We start from the raw sequence: 18,962 nt of genomic DNA, 5'->3' as shown, positions 1-18,962 counted from the left end.
CAAGGCATTGTGGGAAACGGCAGTGGGAGCTGTGGGGTTGGAGGGGGGGGGAGAGAGAGTGGGGCAATGGCGCCATCAGGTGGTGGAAATGTGAACTGCAAAAGGAAAGGTTCGGTGTCACAGACTTTATTTTTTTTATTCTGCAGGGTGACCAACACAATTTACCTACAGGGCCACCTCCACAAATCAATGTCAGTTTATGTGTTTGAAATAAATACTTAAAAGCAAATATTTTCATGCTCTGATATTTTAATTATTTTTTTATTGTGAGTTATGAGACAGTTGCAAAAATGAGAGAGAGAGAGAAAAGAGACAACAGTGACAGTGAAAACAACAGACAACAATTGGTAAAGCAAATACTAGCAGTTCTGATACATTTGAGGGGGCCACACATTTGCCCTGGGGAGGTGCGGGCCTCAAGGAAAACAGAATGGGAACCATTGCTTTAAAGAAATTGAGTCACAAGAACAGGAACAACTGCATATTCAAGACGTTGACCATTACACTTGTAGAATAAATCTGCTATAATGCTATAAAAAAAATATAGTTAAATTAGGTTATTTAAGGACTGTATAGTGAGTTGAGGGGCCATCAAACTGCCCGGGGCGAGAAGGTCCCCAGCTCCACCCCTGGGCCGGGCCTTTCTGTGTGGAGTTTGCATGTTCTCCCTGTGCATGTGTTCCACTAAGGGCTGCATGTTTTTTTTTAACTCAACTATGGATCATGTGTCTGGACTTGTGCCGTAAAGCTACACTGTGTAACATTTCACCTGATTTGTAGTATAAAATAAAAGCATTATTTTTTATTACAAATATTTTAATCATAGAAAAAACAAATAAGCAGGTCTTCATTTCCATCTTAACCCTTTCTTGTTTAGGGCCCTTTTCCCCAAAATGCTATACATGTGTTTATTTGGGTTTAACTCAGCCTCTACAAGGGGTAGATGGCTAATCTTAAATAAACTTTATCCTTGGGACTTTTTGTTGAAGTGAAAAATAATTAAAAAAAATTACAGTTAGTAAAAATTAGATTGAAAAAGAAAAAACAAAATTCCGCCTGAATGAAAAACACATATTTGCACCTAAAAATGCTCTTTCTCTGTCTGTGCTGAAGCAAATAAGAACAGAAATGGAAATAATCAATATAGTGTGTGGTCCCTGTAGGCAACAAAATACCAGTAGGTCAAAACACTAAAGTTATACATGCTTTATTAAAAAAAAAAGTCCAGGCGGAATCTAACTGTGCCAAATTGTGCCAAATAAAATAAAATAAAAAATAAATTAACTTTTTTTAAATTTATTTTTTTACAGAAATTAAGTATTTTAGTCATAAGGACATATCGGGTCACAAAATTGTATTCCCTGTCTCAAAATGAACACCATTTTTTCCAAAAACATTACGCAAGAGCATTTATTTGTCACTGACCAAAATATGTACAACGAATTATGACAAATTGACATATTGTGGCTTGCTGTTTGAGGTAGGATCTGTTGATTTGAAATTGGAGTGGATGAATGTGTTGCTGAGAGTCCACTGAACACGGAGAGGTGAAAAATATGACTGACAGTATTTGTATGTGGAAGTTAGGGCCCCGAAGATGCAGACACAAGGGGGGCGGAGCCAAATATGGCTCTTTAGAGCTTAAGGGGTAAATGAAAAGTAGATTGTTGTTCGTTTGCTTTTGGTCACAATGATGATGGACATGCCTTCAGTTTGTGTATTTATAAAATCATGTTTTTGTGATTGTGTATAATTTGGTTCAGTAGTTTTTGGCCCATAGTGTCAAGATCATTCTGGTAAATATCAAGTCAAACGTCTCTCCTTCTATAGAAACATTTGCTTCAGTGTAAAAACTCTTGTAAACGTCACTTTGTTACACTTTGGGTCCCACGCAGCTCCATCCTGTGCAGGCTGTCAATGTGTCATTGGGCAAGACACTTCACTCACCTTGTATTGTGTGAATTGGGTGTATAATGGGTGGAGCGGTCTTTGTCAGCCCCCTTTCCATCAAAATTCCCCCGAAGGCAGGTGTGGCCACTGAGGTGGGCAGTGAATTCTACAACTTTGAGAAGCTTTGAACGCACATAATAATCCACCAACCCAAACTCAGCGGTCAGTCCGCGCCTAAACGGCCTATTGGGGGCGCTGTTGGCTCAAAGATGCCGCACACGAACACACTTTAAGGAAGAAGAAGTCTTTCTCTGTCGCAGTTTGATGACAACAACAACAGGCCAGTGCAAAAATGGAGAGAAAACACATGTCTGCCTTTGCTTTGTATCAAACTATCTCCGTAGACCAGCCTCCCCCTGCGAAAAGGCCTTCTCTCACAGTACGTCATCCAAAAATACGGACAATATTCTGTGATGATCATTTTCAAGCTGCAAATGTTGTCAACTTGTATTTCAAACGCCTTCATGCTGGGCAGCACCTGCAAAACTACCCCGAGCATCATATATCCTGCATGTGTGTTTGTTTTTTTTAGGTGCCAGCTAAGAAGAAGAAGAGAAAGTCCAATGGCGTTGTGCACAGTGTCAGTCCAGTGAAGCAGCCAGTCAGGACTAACAAGAGGAAAAATCAAAAGGCAGAACTCAAAACTCCAGACAAACAGGAGCACCATTCAGAGGTACGATTTCACTCAGTCATTCTTTTTCTTTGCCACAGCTTTGAACTGTGATGTAATGTGAACAAGTAACTGAAGTAGTGTGTTTGTTGTGTCCGTTACACCTGCTGATGTCATGAGGTGGGGTCGTCCTTCTCCAGGATGCAGCCTTTTGTGCACCCAGAAAAGATAGTGGACGGATGAGGCAAATACTGTAGTAAATACAGAATGTGACAAAAACGGCTCCTATATCCCGTTCCTAGCTCCTATATCCTGATCCTAGCTCCTATCCCGTTAATAAGGTCAACCGTTAGATCTCTCTGCAGTTTGGGACTAGAGCTTCAGAGCTGTTTGCCCAATCCGACCGTCCTCATCCAGAGTGGAAGACACACATCACCAACAGCTGCTTCACCATATAGTATTGTACTACAAAAACACTCCTACTGCAGCCCCTGACTTTGATGACTCAAACATGAACCACAATAATGATATGACGCCACAGAAAACAGACAATGATAAAAGTCTGTTTCAGATTTACCTTCCACAGCTTCATCACAGAAATAAAAAATGCTCTGATCAAATATTCCACCAAATCCTGTCCTTTAGTTCATCCTCAGAGAAAGATGCTGCATTAACACAGTGAGGTCAGTCACACACAGTGAGGCCTGCTCCTCCGAATGATCCATGTGGCCTAAGTTTAAGCACATACTGCCTTCATTTAGGCCATTTACTGAGGCGGCTCTTTAAAATGGTGACATGTGACTGCGCTGTGGTGACTTAACATGTATTTTGTGACTTTTATAAACTTTGGCTTGTGCATAATTAAAAAAAAAAAAAAAAAATTAATTAAATGTGCGCCTGCAAATCAACAGTGGTTGTGCATGAATCACTCCAGGGTTGGTCAGGGGGATTGGCAGTTGCAGTGGCTTATAGCGTGGCACATAGCTCCTAATTGCTGATGAGGAACCACCAGAGGTCCCTGTGCTGAAGGAGATATGATAGGAAGCATACAGGCTCCTTTTCCTAAAAAATGGTGACACGGTAGTACACGGTAGTACAGCGGTTAGTGCTCGTGCTTCACAGCTAGAAGGTCCGGGTTCGATTCCCACCAAGGACGGGGCCTTTCTGTGTGGAGTTTGCATGTTCTCCCCGTGTCTGCGTAGGTTTCCTCCGGGTACTCCGGTTTCCCCTACCACTAAAAACATGTACAATAGGCCAGGATGTATGAGAGTGTGTTTGAGAGTGCGCATGGGGGACGACGGATGAAAATTAGCCTAAGGCTACAATCCGGTGTGGCTTGTTCATTAACTTGCACTGTCCCTACCAAATAAACCATAAATAAATAAAATAAATAATAAATAAATGCAAAACATTTTTTTTTGAAGAAGTTAGTTAAGGCAGCAGCTACTTTGTTAAAATATGTATCTTTTGGAGCTACAATGTTTAATTTTTGAAGATAAATTAAGTGTGTATAGAGATTAAGTATTTGTTTGTGTGACCTCATCATAGTTCTTCAAATAAAGAAACACTTATCAATAGTTAAAAAAGAAATAAAAAATGTCATGTCGTGATCATAATAAGAAAACTCTCAAAATAGCGCCTATATTAGTCGGCAAATTCTTTTAATCTTAGAGCGAAGATGTTTTGTGTGATGAATATGTGTTGTTTTTGCAGGAGGAGCAGTTTGTGAGTGGAGGCGAGTCCCTTGACACTCTCCTGAAGGACTTGTCTGAAGTAAACAACAGCCGAGAGAGAGCCAGCAGGTTATTCCAATGGCTGATCAACCCCATCCCAGCCAAGTCCTTCTTCAGGTACAAACCCTCACAGTTCAGGACGCCCTCCTGTCGGTTTGAAAGTGAGCAAAAGAAATTGTTATCTTATTTACAGAGAAACCTGGGAAAAGAAGCCTGTCATCATCCAACGCAAAAATCCCAATTACTACAAGGGCCTGTTCTCCACGGCCGAGTTTGACCGCATTTTGAGACAAGTATGTTCAGGCTGCACTCACACATGTCCATCCAAATGTTTAAGAACACCAAACAATTCAACATTTTCCCAACAGAACTTTAGATACAACATCCAGGGTTAAAATATCGACCTTTTAAGTGTTTTGTGTTTGTTTTTGTATTCACTGCTGCCAAGGATACACTTATAGTTTTGTAAATGCATATTTTTCAACAGCTGTATAGAAAAAGAAAAACGTTTTGCAGAACTGATTATGCAACTGTTTTTTTCCCATCCATTTCTTTCATTCATTTCACCAGTATTTCTTTTTAGGTGTTTATTGGTTAGATTAATCCTACAAATATTTTTTTTATATTGTAAATATGGCAAATATATCTGACTTTGTTTTGATAGAAAGTTTTCTTCAAACCTTTTTTCTCTGTGGGGCCACATTATCATTCCTGACTGTGATGGGGGGCTGGGCTGGGTTGGCTATAACTTGGAATTGTATGACTCAGACCAAAAGGCCTCATTGTGAAGTAGAGATTACCAGCCTGGCACAGTCGTCCCCACTATTATATCCACAACACTTGATTCCAGGCACACATTTGTTTAGCTGTAGTGGTTTGCAAAAATAGTAATCAAGTCTTCCCACTTTGTCTTAATTTAAAATACCACAGGTATTCCCTGTATTTTTATTTTCAAATTAAACATCATTGCGTAATGTGATCAAAGTAATAACAGCTTACACTTGTATTGTGCTTTACAAGCCTGTGTCACAAGTTTCTCAAAGTACTGTAGTCATTATTCATTCACTCCACACTCTGTGGTGGCGAGCTTCATTTACCACGTGGCTATAATGTGTTGTTTATGTCCTGATCTCTTATGTTAGTGACCTCTGCTGGACACGTGTGGAATTCTTTTTTTTTAATTTAAGTTGCCCCCTAGTGGCTGGAAGGAGTATTCTGGTTATTATCATTAGCCCCAGTTGTCATCAAAAAGCATTAAAGTGATTGGAAGATTACAAAATGAGGAGAGGGAGAGACACATTTAAAAAGTAAACAATCAAGTTCCGCCCCTCCTGATTGAGTAAGTGATGACACTGGGGATTCTGATTCATTTCTTTAAGGCACAGGCAGTCAATGATAAACAATCTTATTACACTTGTAAAACATTTAAACTTACAGACTTTGTCCCTTTTTATAATATCAACATTTAAACTCATCCCTCTCTTTGATGGAAGAAACGAAATATGCACATGTTTCTTTCCAGTGTTTATAAATCCAGTGTTTGTATAAAAGCATTACATTTGACCTTCTGCTCCGCTGAGAAACTCCGGACTCTGTTTTATCGGATAACCTTTTCACGTTATCAGATTTGTGTCCCAACCGTTTACTGTACTCTCTCCTCCAGGACGACGTTCAGTACGGAGTGAACCTGGACGTGACCAGCTACACGGGCGGTAAAAGGGAAACGCACAATCCCCCAGGGAGAGCTCTGCCCTACTCCGTGTGGGACTTCTATGAGGTACTCCTGCAGCCGACCGGACTGTACTGTGTTTTACTGTAAAATGAGCTCAGTGTTGCGTGCTTTCCTCTGGAGGCTTCATTAAAACCCCAGAACATCTTTAGAAAATCAACAACAAACAGTTTGTGTTATTCATAGAGTTATATAACTTGTTTTTGGAGAGAGTGACGAGAAAAAGAAAAATGTTTTGAAGTTTTTGCCTTGTATTGTATTCCTGCTGTGTAATGGAAGGGTTAGACTCAGAAATTACCCAATGGACTATTATGTTTGTGGAAGGGTTGAACAAATAATGTAAACTGAATCAAAATGGCTGAGGTTTAAAAGTAAAGTATGTAGCAAAAACAAAACTATAATTTCCTGATCTGGGATTAATCTCAGTATATGTGGATATGTTGAGCCCTGCACTGGCACTAATTGGGACTTCATTATGGACAAATATATGAAATGTTTCACACCAGAGACTGTTGTTAGAGAAATAACAATGGTGTTTGAGAGGATAGATGAATGACAGGCAGCAGTCTGGATGTCTTATGCAGGAGAAGTTTATTTACCATCGGTGCGGGACCCGGAGACATGAACTCGAGACATTGCGCTAGTCCTACCATTCAAGTCTGTCTATGCTTCCACAGAAGAGGGATAAATACCCTCTCAGAGCGTCATACTGATACGCAAGCATTCAGTGGCAGAGAGTGGGCACCTGAGCATCACAGTCAAGGCTATGACAGAGATAGTACGACTGTACAGCCTGACCCAGTATGATAAATAGCGATTTAATGTTATCCTCTAACAACTGTAACAAGTGAATTTCTCCTTTGTGAGATCAATAAAGGTTTATCTTATCTTATCAGTAGACTACACCAGAGTACACTGATATATATTCCACAGAGAACCCATGCCTCGCCTACTCTCAGGATTGTAGCTCCAGTATGTATCTGAATAATTGATCTGATCCTGGTAGCAGGACTGCAGAACAGAAGGCATGATCCCTCGTGATGGGCGAGTGAAGCCTCGTGACACTTGGCAAACAGTCAAGTAAAGATTCGGAGCTTCAGATCTGCTTCTTGTGGACAAGCTTTATCATCGCGACTTCCCATGAACGCGAGTGAAGCACCAATGCAATCAAAGCGATGTGTGCAAAAGAAGTTTCAAACAGGCTCGCAGAGTAAAGCACTTTTAGAGACGTTTGACACTTTAGTCACATGACCCGTTAAAGAAACAGAATTGTTCTGTTTTAGGAAGAGCGATACAAGCTCCTGAGCACCGTCACTTATAATCCATAATTACTCCTGCACTAATCTAAATACCCCTCATGTCCAGTAGGATCCCCACGAGGGTCAGGACTCCTCTGAAAAAGAGATTCTTAATGATCCCAATTATTATTTATTTCTTACAAACTACTATATACTGTATATATATTTTGTGTGGCTGACCCTCTGCTTTAAAGTGCAAACAAAAAGTAATAAAAAAATATATTTAGCTATTTTAAAAGAAAGAGCATGTTAGTTGTTATTACAATGGAGGTTTGGACTACTGCCACACCCAAACCTCCAGAGGCTGGGTTTTATTTTTCTGTCTCTGTATGTGAGTGATGTCATGTCACCGATCAGAATTGTGGAGCTTTGTGATGTCAGGTTCAGCTGCAACAGAGAAGTTCGTCTGAATTTCCATAAAGCAGATTCTAAAGAGTTTAGACGTCCATCCTGGACTTATTTTAGTCACATGGCTGTCCCCCAGAGGTACTCTCTGATGCCGGGGAAACTCCTCCAGAAGAGGGCGCTGTCCACAGAGAACCAAACCTTTTTGAAAGCAGATTATTGTGTATTGTTCTAATGTTGGGCAATTGGAACAAGAAGTCTAAAAGTAACATGACTTCCTTCACTCATTTTAATAGCTCATGCATTTAAATAGATCAAATATAAAATCGCAATATGTGTCTAGAAAAAATGCCATTAGTTTAGTTATATTCCAGTATTCGAGTTGTATTGATGCGCTGTGGCTGTCCTCTCAGAGCGGCTGCTCCCTGCGCATGTTGAACCCCCAGGCCTTCTCCTCCACTGTCTGGAGCACGCTGTCCATCCTGCAGGAGCATTTCGGAAGCATGACCGGAGCCAACGTGTAAGGACCTCCCTTTTCTATCTTACACCAGCGTTTTCTGTTACCTTTGGTTTATTCTGAGGTCATTTTGCCCTCCTGCCCAGATACCTGACCCCACCAGGCACACAGGGGTTCGCTCCACATTACGACGACATCGAGGCCTTTATCATTCAGCTGGAAGGGAAAAAACACTGGAGAGTGTACAGTCCAAGGTAACCACATAATGTTTCACAGATCCTGGTTTAGATCATCTTTCTAAACTTGTTTGCTCCTGCAATAAATGTAAAGTGTTCTGATGCCAAATAAATGACTTCCGACTTTCACACCGCTACTGCCGTTCTCAAAATGTGTAACTGTTGGTTTTTGGTTTACTTTGCAGGTCAGAAAATGAGGTGTTACCGGTGTTCTCGAGTCGTAAGTAAATATACTAATAATTGCTCTTTGGTGAACAAAACATGATGAGATGATTATAATTATTAGTAGCATTATGAATCCAGAAAGCATTTTGATGAAGGAATCTGCAGATGGCGCTGTTAATGAACAACCTCAAAGCGATGATCAGAGATGATGATGATGAGAGATGATGAGAGATGATGAGAGATGATGAGAGATGATGAGAGATGATGAGAGATGATGAGAGATGATGAGAGATGATGAGAGATGATGAGAGATGATGAGAGATGATGAGAGATGATCAGAGACGATGAGAGACGATGAGAGACGATGCGAGACGATGCGAGACGGTCAGAGACGGTCAGAGACGGTCAGAGACGGTCAGAGATGATGAGAGATGATGAGAGATGATGAGAGATGATGAGAGATGATGAGAGATGATCAGAGATGATCAGAGATGATCAGAGATGATCAGAGATGATCAGAGATGATCAGAGATGATCAGAGAGCGGCCGCTGGAAGGAAAAGCCCTGTTCACAAAGAGGACATTTCTGCCTATTGTGGTGTTATCTGTCTGTCAAAAGCTTAATACGATCTGTCAACGTTCACCTCCATTGACAATACTTATCCACCTAAATGTATTTGTCCGAATACTAATAGCCGCCTTTTATTTTTACTGAAACAGACTAAAATTAGACTTAAACCTATTAAATTAGGGTGAAGTTGACCAAAACTGGACTAAAATTACTACAATGTGACTATAAAGACTAAAAATTTTCATTTTCACCCAAAAGACTAAAACTAAGAGGGGGTTGCCAATGGTGACAAATGTTTTCAAAGAGTACTCTGAGAATTGCCTTAAATGACAAAAAAAGAGTTTGTATGACTGCTTTTGAAAGAATGATGCTGCCATTGAACATACCCAGACACCTGAAACACATTTTGCTGTTCTTGATCCAATTCCTTGTATTTCCATCTAAAAAAATATCGTAAAGGGAAATATACCCAGGCCTTTCTACACCACTAATTTACAAAACATTTTAATGACGTGACAGACTCATCCATTCATCCAGCCTCACACTCACGTCTAACTTTCTCCGACTCCCAGACTAAGGCCTGGAGGTGAACTTTTTCTTTAAACTGAGATATGGTGTCAGTCGGTAATAAGTTCCACAGCCCTGCACTTTCAAGGCAGACTGACCAGTGTGGGATCTGACAGCTCTGATTTAGGCAGCCTCTGGGACTGTTTTGTCTTTGGATAAATGAGCTCAGTGGCCCAGGGGCCAGACTGCTCATACATATGCATGTCAGTTTGAGAAAGCACAAATAATAGCGATTTATGCAGTATTTCTCGAGGATATTGCAGTGGTGGCAGTAGCGGATTGGCTTTTTGTCCATTGTGCTCTTGAGCAATCGGAAAAATCATAGGGAAAAACCTTTTTGAAATAGAAAAGAAAAAAAGTTAAGCATGTCTTCTGATGTTTATGCACAAAAGAGCGACAAAATACAATAAACAAGCGACAAAAACACAATTAAAAAGTGATGAACAACGTGCCTGAGGGTATTTATAAAATAAAATAATTTCAGTATGGGACTTTAACATCGCACCATGAGGGCCTGAATGCTTCCTCAGCCCCACTACCGCACCACATTACCTTCCCTTTCTCTGCTCCAGCAAACTTCTCGCAGTCCGACATCGGGAAGCCCATCCTGGAGGTGGTGCTGGAGGCCGGGGACCTCCTGTACTTCCCGCGGGGCTTCATCCACCAGGGCGACTGCCTGCCCGACGCCCACTCCATGCACATCACCGTCTCGTCCTTCCAGAAGAACAGCTGGGGCGACCTGCTCCTCAAGGCCAGTCCCCTTATCGTTTGGCCTGTTAGTGTGTGATACGTCGTTAGGTGACTTTTAGTTTTTCTCTCAGATGGTGCCGGCGGCTTTGGAGATCGCCATGGAGGAGGACGTGGAGTACAGGCAGGGCTTACCGCTCGACTATCTGACGTATATGGGAGTACAGAACTCAGACAAGGTATTTACTCGTGTGGCTGTGGAGTTTTACGAGCACACTTGGGGTGAGGTTTCTTAAGTTGAAGCTGGGATACTATACTATGCTTTATCACCCCTTGAGCACTTCCATATATTTTGTTGGTGAGAACTTTCTATGTACAGCTTACCTAAAACTGATTGTTTAAAGTTTCACTGAGTGTTTATTTCGTTCCGCATCTTGCAATTCATTTCATTTTATTTATTATTCAGGAAAGATTGAAAACATAATCGGGCCTAGCTCAGTACAAACTGATTTTCAGCAGGTTCCTGCTCTGCAGAAGAAAAGATATGTTAGCCTTTATTGATCTCACAATGGAGAAATGTACTTGTTACATGCAGCTCTCAGAAACAGGGTGTGGAAATAGGCAGGAAATGTGAAAAAGACAATTGAATAGTAAATAGTGGTGTCTTATACACAAATAACTTTGTGGGGACAAAAAGTATAAACAGTAAATAATAAAGTAAACTGACTGTAACAAAAAATGTTATAGTCAATGTTATTGTCAGTGTTAGCAGTGTTATAGTCAGTGCTATAGTCAGTGTTACATCATAGTGCAAGTGGTTGATAAAGTGGCGCAGATAGGTGATGTAAATACAGGGATCATTGCATGTATTCTGCAAAGAGGTTATTGCACATGTTACTTTACAAACTTGTACAGTCTGACAGCAGTGGGGATGAAGGCCTTGCGGTAGCGCTCTTTCTTGCACTGAGGGTACCTCAGTGTGTCACTGAAAGAGCTGCTCAGCTCCTCTATAGTCCCGTGCAGTGGGTGGGGAGTGTTGTCCACACAAACACAACATCAACTCAACACTCGACACAAAAACATATGGTCACACAAAAGGAGGAACACACTGGTGTGAGGCTACAGTGTGCGTCACTAGTGGTCGCAATTATAGCAGTCGGCCAGATGTTTGACCACAGGCTTTTTAGAAAGTCCAGGTGACTGTATGGTTATTATGGTGAAGGAGATCCTGTTCCAGGCCTTGGTGAACTCACAGGTCCTGTAGTTAGGTTGGGTAAGAGTTTGTTTGTGGTGGATCTGGTCTTTCGCTCAGATGGAGAGCTGGGTCTTGACAGTGAGCAGTTGATGAGCAGATCAAGGCTCCAGACTGTGACAGATCAGTGCAATGGTCCATTTCCTTAGTTGTGAGAATCCAAACTGGGAGACAGTAGGACGAGGTGGAAAGTATTCCACTAGTAAATCACTACTTACTTTAAGATAAAATAGAACAGGAGTTCCCAAACCGTGGTATGCGTACCCTGGAGTAAAATAAAATAATGTTTGTTTTATTCATTTCATTGGGTGAAATACTACGCACTATGGCTTTGGATAAATCTTTATTTTGAACATAGCTGATTAGCTGCTATTGTTCTTTTAGACACATGATATGATTTTTTGGAGATATTGACTGGGATTTTGTGCCGGTAAGTATTCTGGAAGTGTAGTATCTGTTTGGATATTTCTGTAAATGAAAATGTGTCACGTTTGTTAACACTGTGTGGTGACCTGTCCAGGATGACCCCCGCAGGGCCAAGTTCCTGTCTCGTGTGGAAGGTCTGATAAAGAAGCTGGCGGAGTACGCGCCCGTCGATGCTGCTGTGGATCTGAAAGCAAGAGGCTTCATCCACGACTGCCTCCCCCCGATGCTCACTCCAGGTACAAGTCATCAGTGTTCGTCTTATTGTTTAACATTTCATCAGAGATTATGTCAACCTTTAGAAGAAGCAAAATAAAAAAATATGTGATCAAATACACAAATATACAAAACTAGCTTTTATTTTTCTTCTTAAATGGTATTTTTGATTACCTTTTTGCGGTGAATAAAATGTTTGTTACATAGAGGCAGAGCAGCTGTTTTGTAAGAGAGTTCTTTACTGTTGCTCTCGTGTCTGTCCTTGAAGTTTACAGCGATCTGTGCGTCAGTCACTGTCCCAGACTGATATTATCTGCTCCAGCGCTCTCTCAGACAATAACAGAGGCCTTTTGTGTGTGTTGGTCTTTAATCAGGTGGTTACTGCTCCTGATCTGGGACTAGCATCACTGGCTGGACAGTTTGGGCCAGGGGACACAAGTCTTCATTTTGAGACGTCCCTAAATTTTTCAGGACTGCCCCAGGACTGTCCCAAATCTTTGGCATGTTCACCCTCGTAGCTTCACTTCACAGCTTACATCCCTGCTCTACGTGCACCCATACATTATGGCCAGTTATCCACTAAACCTACACCAAGACTACAGTACCGTCAAAAGTGTGGAAACGCTTTAATGTATCGGCTTTTTTATTTTCAACACAATTTATTTACATTGTGATTCTCGTTGAAGACTTTTAACTGTGAATGAGCACATTTGATTACTGTGTGTAGGAAACATAAAAGGGTGAATAACTATGTCTTATGTTTTTAAATTCTTCAAACGAGCTTCATAAGGTCCTTATTCCTGAAAAGTCTGTGAAGTCAAAACCATTTCTGTGACGACATCGTGAAGCTCATTGGGAAAATGTCAAAAGTGCAAAGCAGAAATCAAAGCAAAAGACGGCTATTTTGAAGAATTTATGTCAGCTTATTTCAAACATAATTCCATATGTGTTCATTCATACATTCATGTCTTCAGTGAGAGTCTACAATGGAAATAGTTGAAAAAAAAAAAAAAAAGTGTTTTGACGGGCACTGTACATTACAGTAAGGGCGACTGTGGTGCAGTTGGTAGAGTGGGTCATCTCATGATCAGAAGGTCGGGGGTTCGAATCCCAGCTCCTGAAGGCGCACACTGTCGTTGTGTCCTTTGGCAAGACACTTCACCCCTGTGTCTGCGTACACTGGTGTATGAATGAGAGAGTGAATGAGTGACTGGTTCTTTGCTGTAAAGCACTTTAGGTCTAATGAAGGTAGAAAAGCACTATGTAAGTTGACTAGTACTTAACTTGTACTAGTTTTGCTAGAGTACTTGAGTGTTCTCAAAAGCTAATGATGTTTTTTTTTATTTATTTTTTTATCCAAGACTAAAATGTCCTCATCAAAAAGGGTGCTATGCTATGTACTCAATTCAACCTTGTAATAAAGTGATATTATATTTTGATTTCCCTTTTCCTCAGGTGAGTTGGCCAGTAGTGTGCAAGGAGCTCCTGCGCGATGGCACCGCGGCCAGTCTGAGGATGTGGGTTCACCAATCACAGCCCAGAGCAAAGTCCGCCTCATCCGCGCCGGCTGTGCGAGGTAAAAACACTACATTCAACGGAGTCCTTCCCCAAGGACACCAGCCACAGTGAACCCCCCCAACCTGCTGAAGCATCAACCTTCTCACATCATGAGCATTAGCCGAGAACATTACAGAAGGTCGAAAACGACAACTCCAACCGAATGTCATTATGCCCCAACAAAATGATTTATCACGTTTATGCCGTTTTCCATTTCCCTAAGCTTTTCCTCATGGCGTTTTAACCGCCCGTTTTAACCTGGCAATAAATAATCTCCTCGCCCTTGAATCATCGCATCATCATCTTTTTTTTCTTCCATTCAGTCTTTTGGCTTTCCTCTCAAGACTGCTGTTTTGCGTGTCCTTGGTCTGTGCCTCTCTGACTGTAACCCATTTAAATCAGCTCCATCTGGAAGCGGCACTTTGTCCTTGCGTCGGATTGCTTTCCATTCAGAATCCCCTCGGTTAATTACAAACAGTCTGTGCGCGGCATATCGATGAGGACAAGGCAGATCTGCGGTCACATGTGGTTTCACGTTGCTGAGGGCATCGGCCATTTCAAAATTTGAACATGAAAAGGGGGTAGGCCTGGGTGCTGTTAAACGATGCCAGTTTGATATCGAAAAAAGGTTTGGGCACTATCAGTATCGAAAAAAACAAAAGTATCGTAAGCAGGTACCGAAAAAAAATCTTTCTCCATATTTGGTGTTGCCCCAATTTTTTCCCTTAATTTTTGGTCCGTGGTTCCCTATTTCTCTCAATTTTTTTCCCTATTTTCTTCAGGTATCGGTATCATGACTCAAGTATTGTTAAAGTACCGGCATTGAAAAAAATCTAAGGGCACTCAACCCTAGAAAAGGGGCAGCAAGATTGATTCCAATGATCGAATTTCGAAAAAAGAAAAAAGGTTTTTCATTTTCCTCATATTTTTAAAGGCGCATTATGTAACTTTTTATGTGGGGGAAAAAAAAAGATATTTGTGCATATTTGACCTCTAGCGGCTGGATGAGTGGACCTTTAATTTCAATCACTGTTGTCTCTAGGACTCTCCAGGATCAATTCGGGCGTTCTGCTCTCCCAAAATTTCATCCAATGGAAGGGGGAGCGACTGAATTTTGCATTGCATCATGGGTAATATAATGCAACTTCCGGTTCTGTCTCCCGCCCGGCTCGGAGCATCACAGGCCAGGCGGGATAGCTAACCGCTGCCCCCAGGGTCTGTGAGCTGTCCCTGGGAGACTATAGTAAAAATCAGCCATTTCACAAGCACTGACAGCCTCTGATTATCTCTCTGCCCAATACAACTTTATCATGTCTGTGTTTTCAACGTGAGAACATCAGCCACGTCAATAAATAAGTCTGTAGCCGAGCTGCTAACTTGCTGCTACCACGCATAGATCCGGTGAAAACAAGTATTATGCACGAATAACGTCCATAAAGCCGATAACTATATAAAGCAGCCTTTGAGATGATCACACTCTGAGCTTTAGGCATTTGTGGTTTATTGCGGACTTTTCATCAACAATGAGCTGTAGGCCATTGTAACAAGCTAACGGGGTTAACCTGGAATCACCACTGTCCACTGGCACAAATAATAGTCCTTTTATCCAGACATATGGGCTAGATATGTGCTTAAATACTGGGGAGATCCTTGCGTAGATCGTGTGTATAGCTATAGTTGAAGATCCATTGGACATGGCAGTAACAAAGAGGGACTAGTTAGAACCAAAACAGCAGTTATTTTTCAGTCAAGAGCTCCTTCCTACGCTTCAGAACACATTCAAAATCACTGACGTCTAAATCAGTCAATCAGTGGTTTTGTAAAGCCCAATGTCACAACAGGAGTTGCCTCACAGGGCTGCACCAAATATTAAGGCAAAACAGAAAAGTCTCCATCGTGTTTGGTCTGAATGCAGAATGCTGAGCAACAGGAAGTGTGCTCCGCAACAAACTGTCATTTTTTGATCACAGCGCCACTCACTGGATGAAATTTTGGGAGAGCAGAAGACCCGAATTGTTAGGAAGGTTTTCTCTGCAGACGAGAAAACCTCCTGGATCCTGGAGCGTTGTTGAGACAACTATGATTGAAAGTAAATGTGCCATGCTGACCACTCACACAGCCACTGGGTGATTACAGATCAAATACCAGTGTTGGGAACGTTACTTTTAAAAAGTAATTAGTTATAGTTACTCACTACTTGTTCCAAAAAGTAACTGAGTTAGTAACTGAATTACTCTATAATAAAAGTAACTCGTTACCAGGGAAAGTAACTATTTGTGTTGCTATATGTCAAAGAATTTTGTTTTTTTGTTGTTGCTGTTTTCACAAGTCAATTGAAATGGTTAGAACAGACAGGTGTTCAAAGATGTTCAAAGATGTTCATAGTAACTGAATGAACTGAATGGGGGGTGAGTGGGGGAGGCCCCTGTGACTGAGTGGTATTGTATTTGCGCCGCTGTTTTATTAATGTAGGAATATGGCCGTATTCAAAGAGAATGGGGAGGAACAAGAGTAACATGTGCCAACGATCAGGGCAGACTTTACGCACAAGCATGATGTCTCTCCGTGAAACAATCGACAGCAAATATAAGTTTACATGCCCCAGAAGGTTAGTGGCCTTGCACTGTTCTATGGAGCGGAGAGCGGGGAGAGAGGAAGAAGAAAGGCGCTGAGAGAGAGAGGGAGAAAGACGTGTCTCCACCGCGTCCACTGCGTCTTTGGGTTAAAAATAAGTTCCAACACTACTGATCAATGATCACCAACTTGATTCTCCCCTGCGGCTGCACCGCGCTGTGGGGATGACAAGCCGCGGGTCGGGGACACAAGTAGTTTATGGAGCAGAGAGCGCGATGCAGTACTCTGCACGGACAGTCAGATGTGCGTGTTCTGCTCCGTCAGACTCCGCCCACCCTCTCCACTGCTCTCCCCATGCTGACACCGCGGCGCTTCATTCAGCCCAATTGTAACGTGCCACTTTGTTTACCCAGTAACGATAACGGCGTTGTAACGACGAGGAGAGTAATGAATTAGATTACTCCGTTACTGAAAAAATAACGCCGTTACCTAACGCCGTTCTTTTAAACGGCGTTATTCCAAACACTGTCAAATACACACAAACACACAAAAAATGTTTTTTTGCATAAAAAGTTGCATAATGCACCTTTAACAACAATAAATAAAACCAACCGACTTAAAAGCAGACATTTCCCCACAAAACGGCGTCTTCACAGACAGAATCGCTGACTGCCCAATCCTGCCTGGGGTCTAATTTGAAAACCTCAGCCTCCAGAAACGAAATATCCAATACATCACTATTGTTGTCTCTAAAAGTAAGGATTTAAATGTGTCCCAGGTTATGCAGTGACGGAGATGTGATCAGCCTGTACTACACAACAGCCAACTCCAGGGTTTACCACAAAGAGGAAGTCAAAAGTTTGGGAGTCAAAGTAGAGGTAAGAGTTTTTTTGTTAACGTTTTTTTGTTAATCGAAAAGCTTCTTGACTGGAGCTTACAGCTTCTATGCCAGAGTAACGCCTCATTTGAAAGCTTAGACCTGCAAATAGGATCGTAACTTTTTTGTTGCGTTGTTGCCGCTTTTTTGTTGCATTTTTTTAAGCGTTTTTGTCATGTTTTTGTTGTTTTTTTGTTGTGCTTTGGTCACTTTTTCACAGCATTTTTGTCACTTTTTTGTCTCTCTTTTGTGGCTTTGCTGATTTCTTGTTGCTTTTTCATCAGTCTTTAATCATGTGTTTTTGTCGCTTTGTTATAGTTGCTTTCCCAGCACGTTTTTGTTGCTCTTGTATCGCATATTATTTGTAATGTAGTATTTTATTTTGATTTCGACCAAACTCAGAACCACCAATAAACAATGAAAAAACTATAGAATTGTAAATTCAAATTGTGTGTAGTTTGATATTCATTGTTTCTTATGGAGCTCTTTACCCCAAACCCCCGGGTCAATTTACCCCAAATCTGCTTAAACTATTTACCTGTCTTTATACCAAACAAAAAGACCAACCAACATCAGAATTTAAAAAAAATGGACTGACATGTGTTTGAGAAGTGAAAAACTTTTTTTTCTCATACAAAGTGGGTTATTTTACTGCCATTTTTTTTTTTTTTTTAATTGTCTGACAGCTTCAAATCATGTAAAGATCAAATCTGTAATCTCACGTAATAATAATACATTGGTTTCATATAGCGCTTTTCTGGACACTCAAAGACTCTTTACATTGCATTATTCATTCACTCCATACTTGGTGGTGGTAAGCTACTATTGTAGCCACAGCTGCCCTGGGTAAACTGACGGAAGCGAGGCAACCAGTTTGCGGCATCGGCCCCTCCGACCTAAAAATAAATAATAAGTAAATATTTTTTTATTCTAAAACAAAAGTGACGTAAGAAAAGGAACAGGTCGATGGTCGAAAGATTGAAATGGCTCGTTATGGACAGTAGGTTGTGACTGTCATGTTTATTGTTTCACATCATTATTGGAAACCCAATATTAAACAAGGTCAAATGACATTTTTAAGTACGCACCCCTGAACCGAGTATTTCTTCAGTTCAGCTTTACCCAAATCTAAAAGATTCTCGAGCTCACAGCCTATAGGCCAGAGTAATGCGTTTTCGTAGTTTTTTTGTGATGTGTTTGTTGCTTTCTTCATCGCTTTTTTGTCACGTTTTCATCACGTTTTTAGTTGTGTTTTTGTCGCATTTTTTGTTGTATTTTCATCCTCGTTTTGATGCCTTTTTCAAGAAGCGTTTAAATTTGGGTAAAGCCAAACGGGAGAAAAAGTACAAAATTGTAGTAAAATCTGTAAATGCGCACTTTACAGTATCTCTTTCCTTTTGTCACAGCACACTGATGCAATCGAGTTTCTAATCCACGCATATCCCAAGTTTGTGAGTGTTGGAAGTATCCCGTCCGACTCTGCCGATGACGTGGTACATTTTGTTTCATATATTAATGTTGGCTTTTCTTAAAAACTAGAAGTCATTGATTTGCTTCTCTCCCTTCAGATCGCTTTGGTGGAGTTGCTCTTTGAGAGAGGGATAATCCACATGGAAGAACCTCTGTAAATGCAACATCCATTATCAAATAAATACTCTTTCTTGTACTTTTGTGCGTTGCTCCTTACTCCACTCGAAACTTAACCCTTATTTGAAT

General features: G+C 41.1%; 1 protein-coding gene across 1 annotated transcript; it reads left to right on the top strand.

Annotated features, from left to right (window-relative positions):
• Positions 1-2,183: 2,183 nt before the first annotated feature.
• Positions 2,184-18,922, top strand: riox1 (ribosomal oxygenase 1). The gene is made up of 15 exons (XM_079572874.1): positions 2,184-2,329; positions 2,483-2,623; positions 4,274-4,410; positions 4,487-4,586; positions 5,957-6,070; positions 8,079-8,185; positions 8,269-8,376; positions 8,544-8,578; positions 10,233-10,411; positions 10,482-10,586; positions 12,120-12,261; positions 13,694-13,814; positions 17,148-17,247; positions 18,653-18,739; positions 18,815-18,922. Exons 1-15 carry the CDS (start codon positions 2,243-2,245, stop codon positions 18,872-18,874), a joined length of 1,623 nt encoding a protein of 540 aa, XP_079429000.1. The 5' UTR covers positions 2,184-2,242; the 3' UTR covers positions 18,875-18,922.
• The last annotated feature ends 40 nt before the right edge of the window (positions 18,923-18,962 follow it).

Source organism: Gobius niger (genome assembly GCF_951799975.1).
Source record: "Gobius niger genome assembly, chromosome: 15".
Taxonomy (NCBI): domain Eukaryota; kingdom Metazoa; phylum Chordata; class Actinopteri; order Gobiiformes; family Gobiidae; genus Gobius; species Gobius niger.
This window is presented reverse-complemented; position numbering and strand designations above follow the sequence as displayed.

Bases quoted from the DNA above. Each gene is read 5' to 3' on its own strand.
- riox1 (XM_079572874.1), top strand. From the start codon at position 2,243: ATGGAGAGAAAACACATGTCTGCCTTTGCTTTGTATCAAACTATCTCC. The intron at 4,411-4,486 runs GTACAAACCCTC...TCTTATTTACAG, and splicing joins CCAGCCAAGTCCTTCTTCAG to AGAAACCTGGGAAAAGAAGC. The intron at 8,579-10,232 runs GTAAGTAAATAT...TCTCTGCTCCAG, and splicing joins GTTACCGGTGTTCTCGAGTC to CAAACTTCTCGCAGTCCGAC.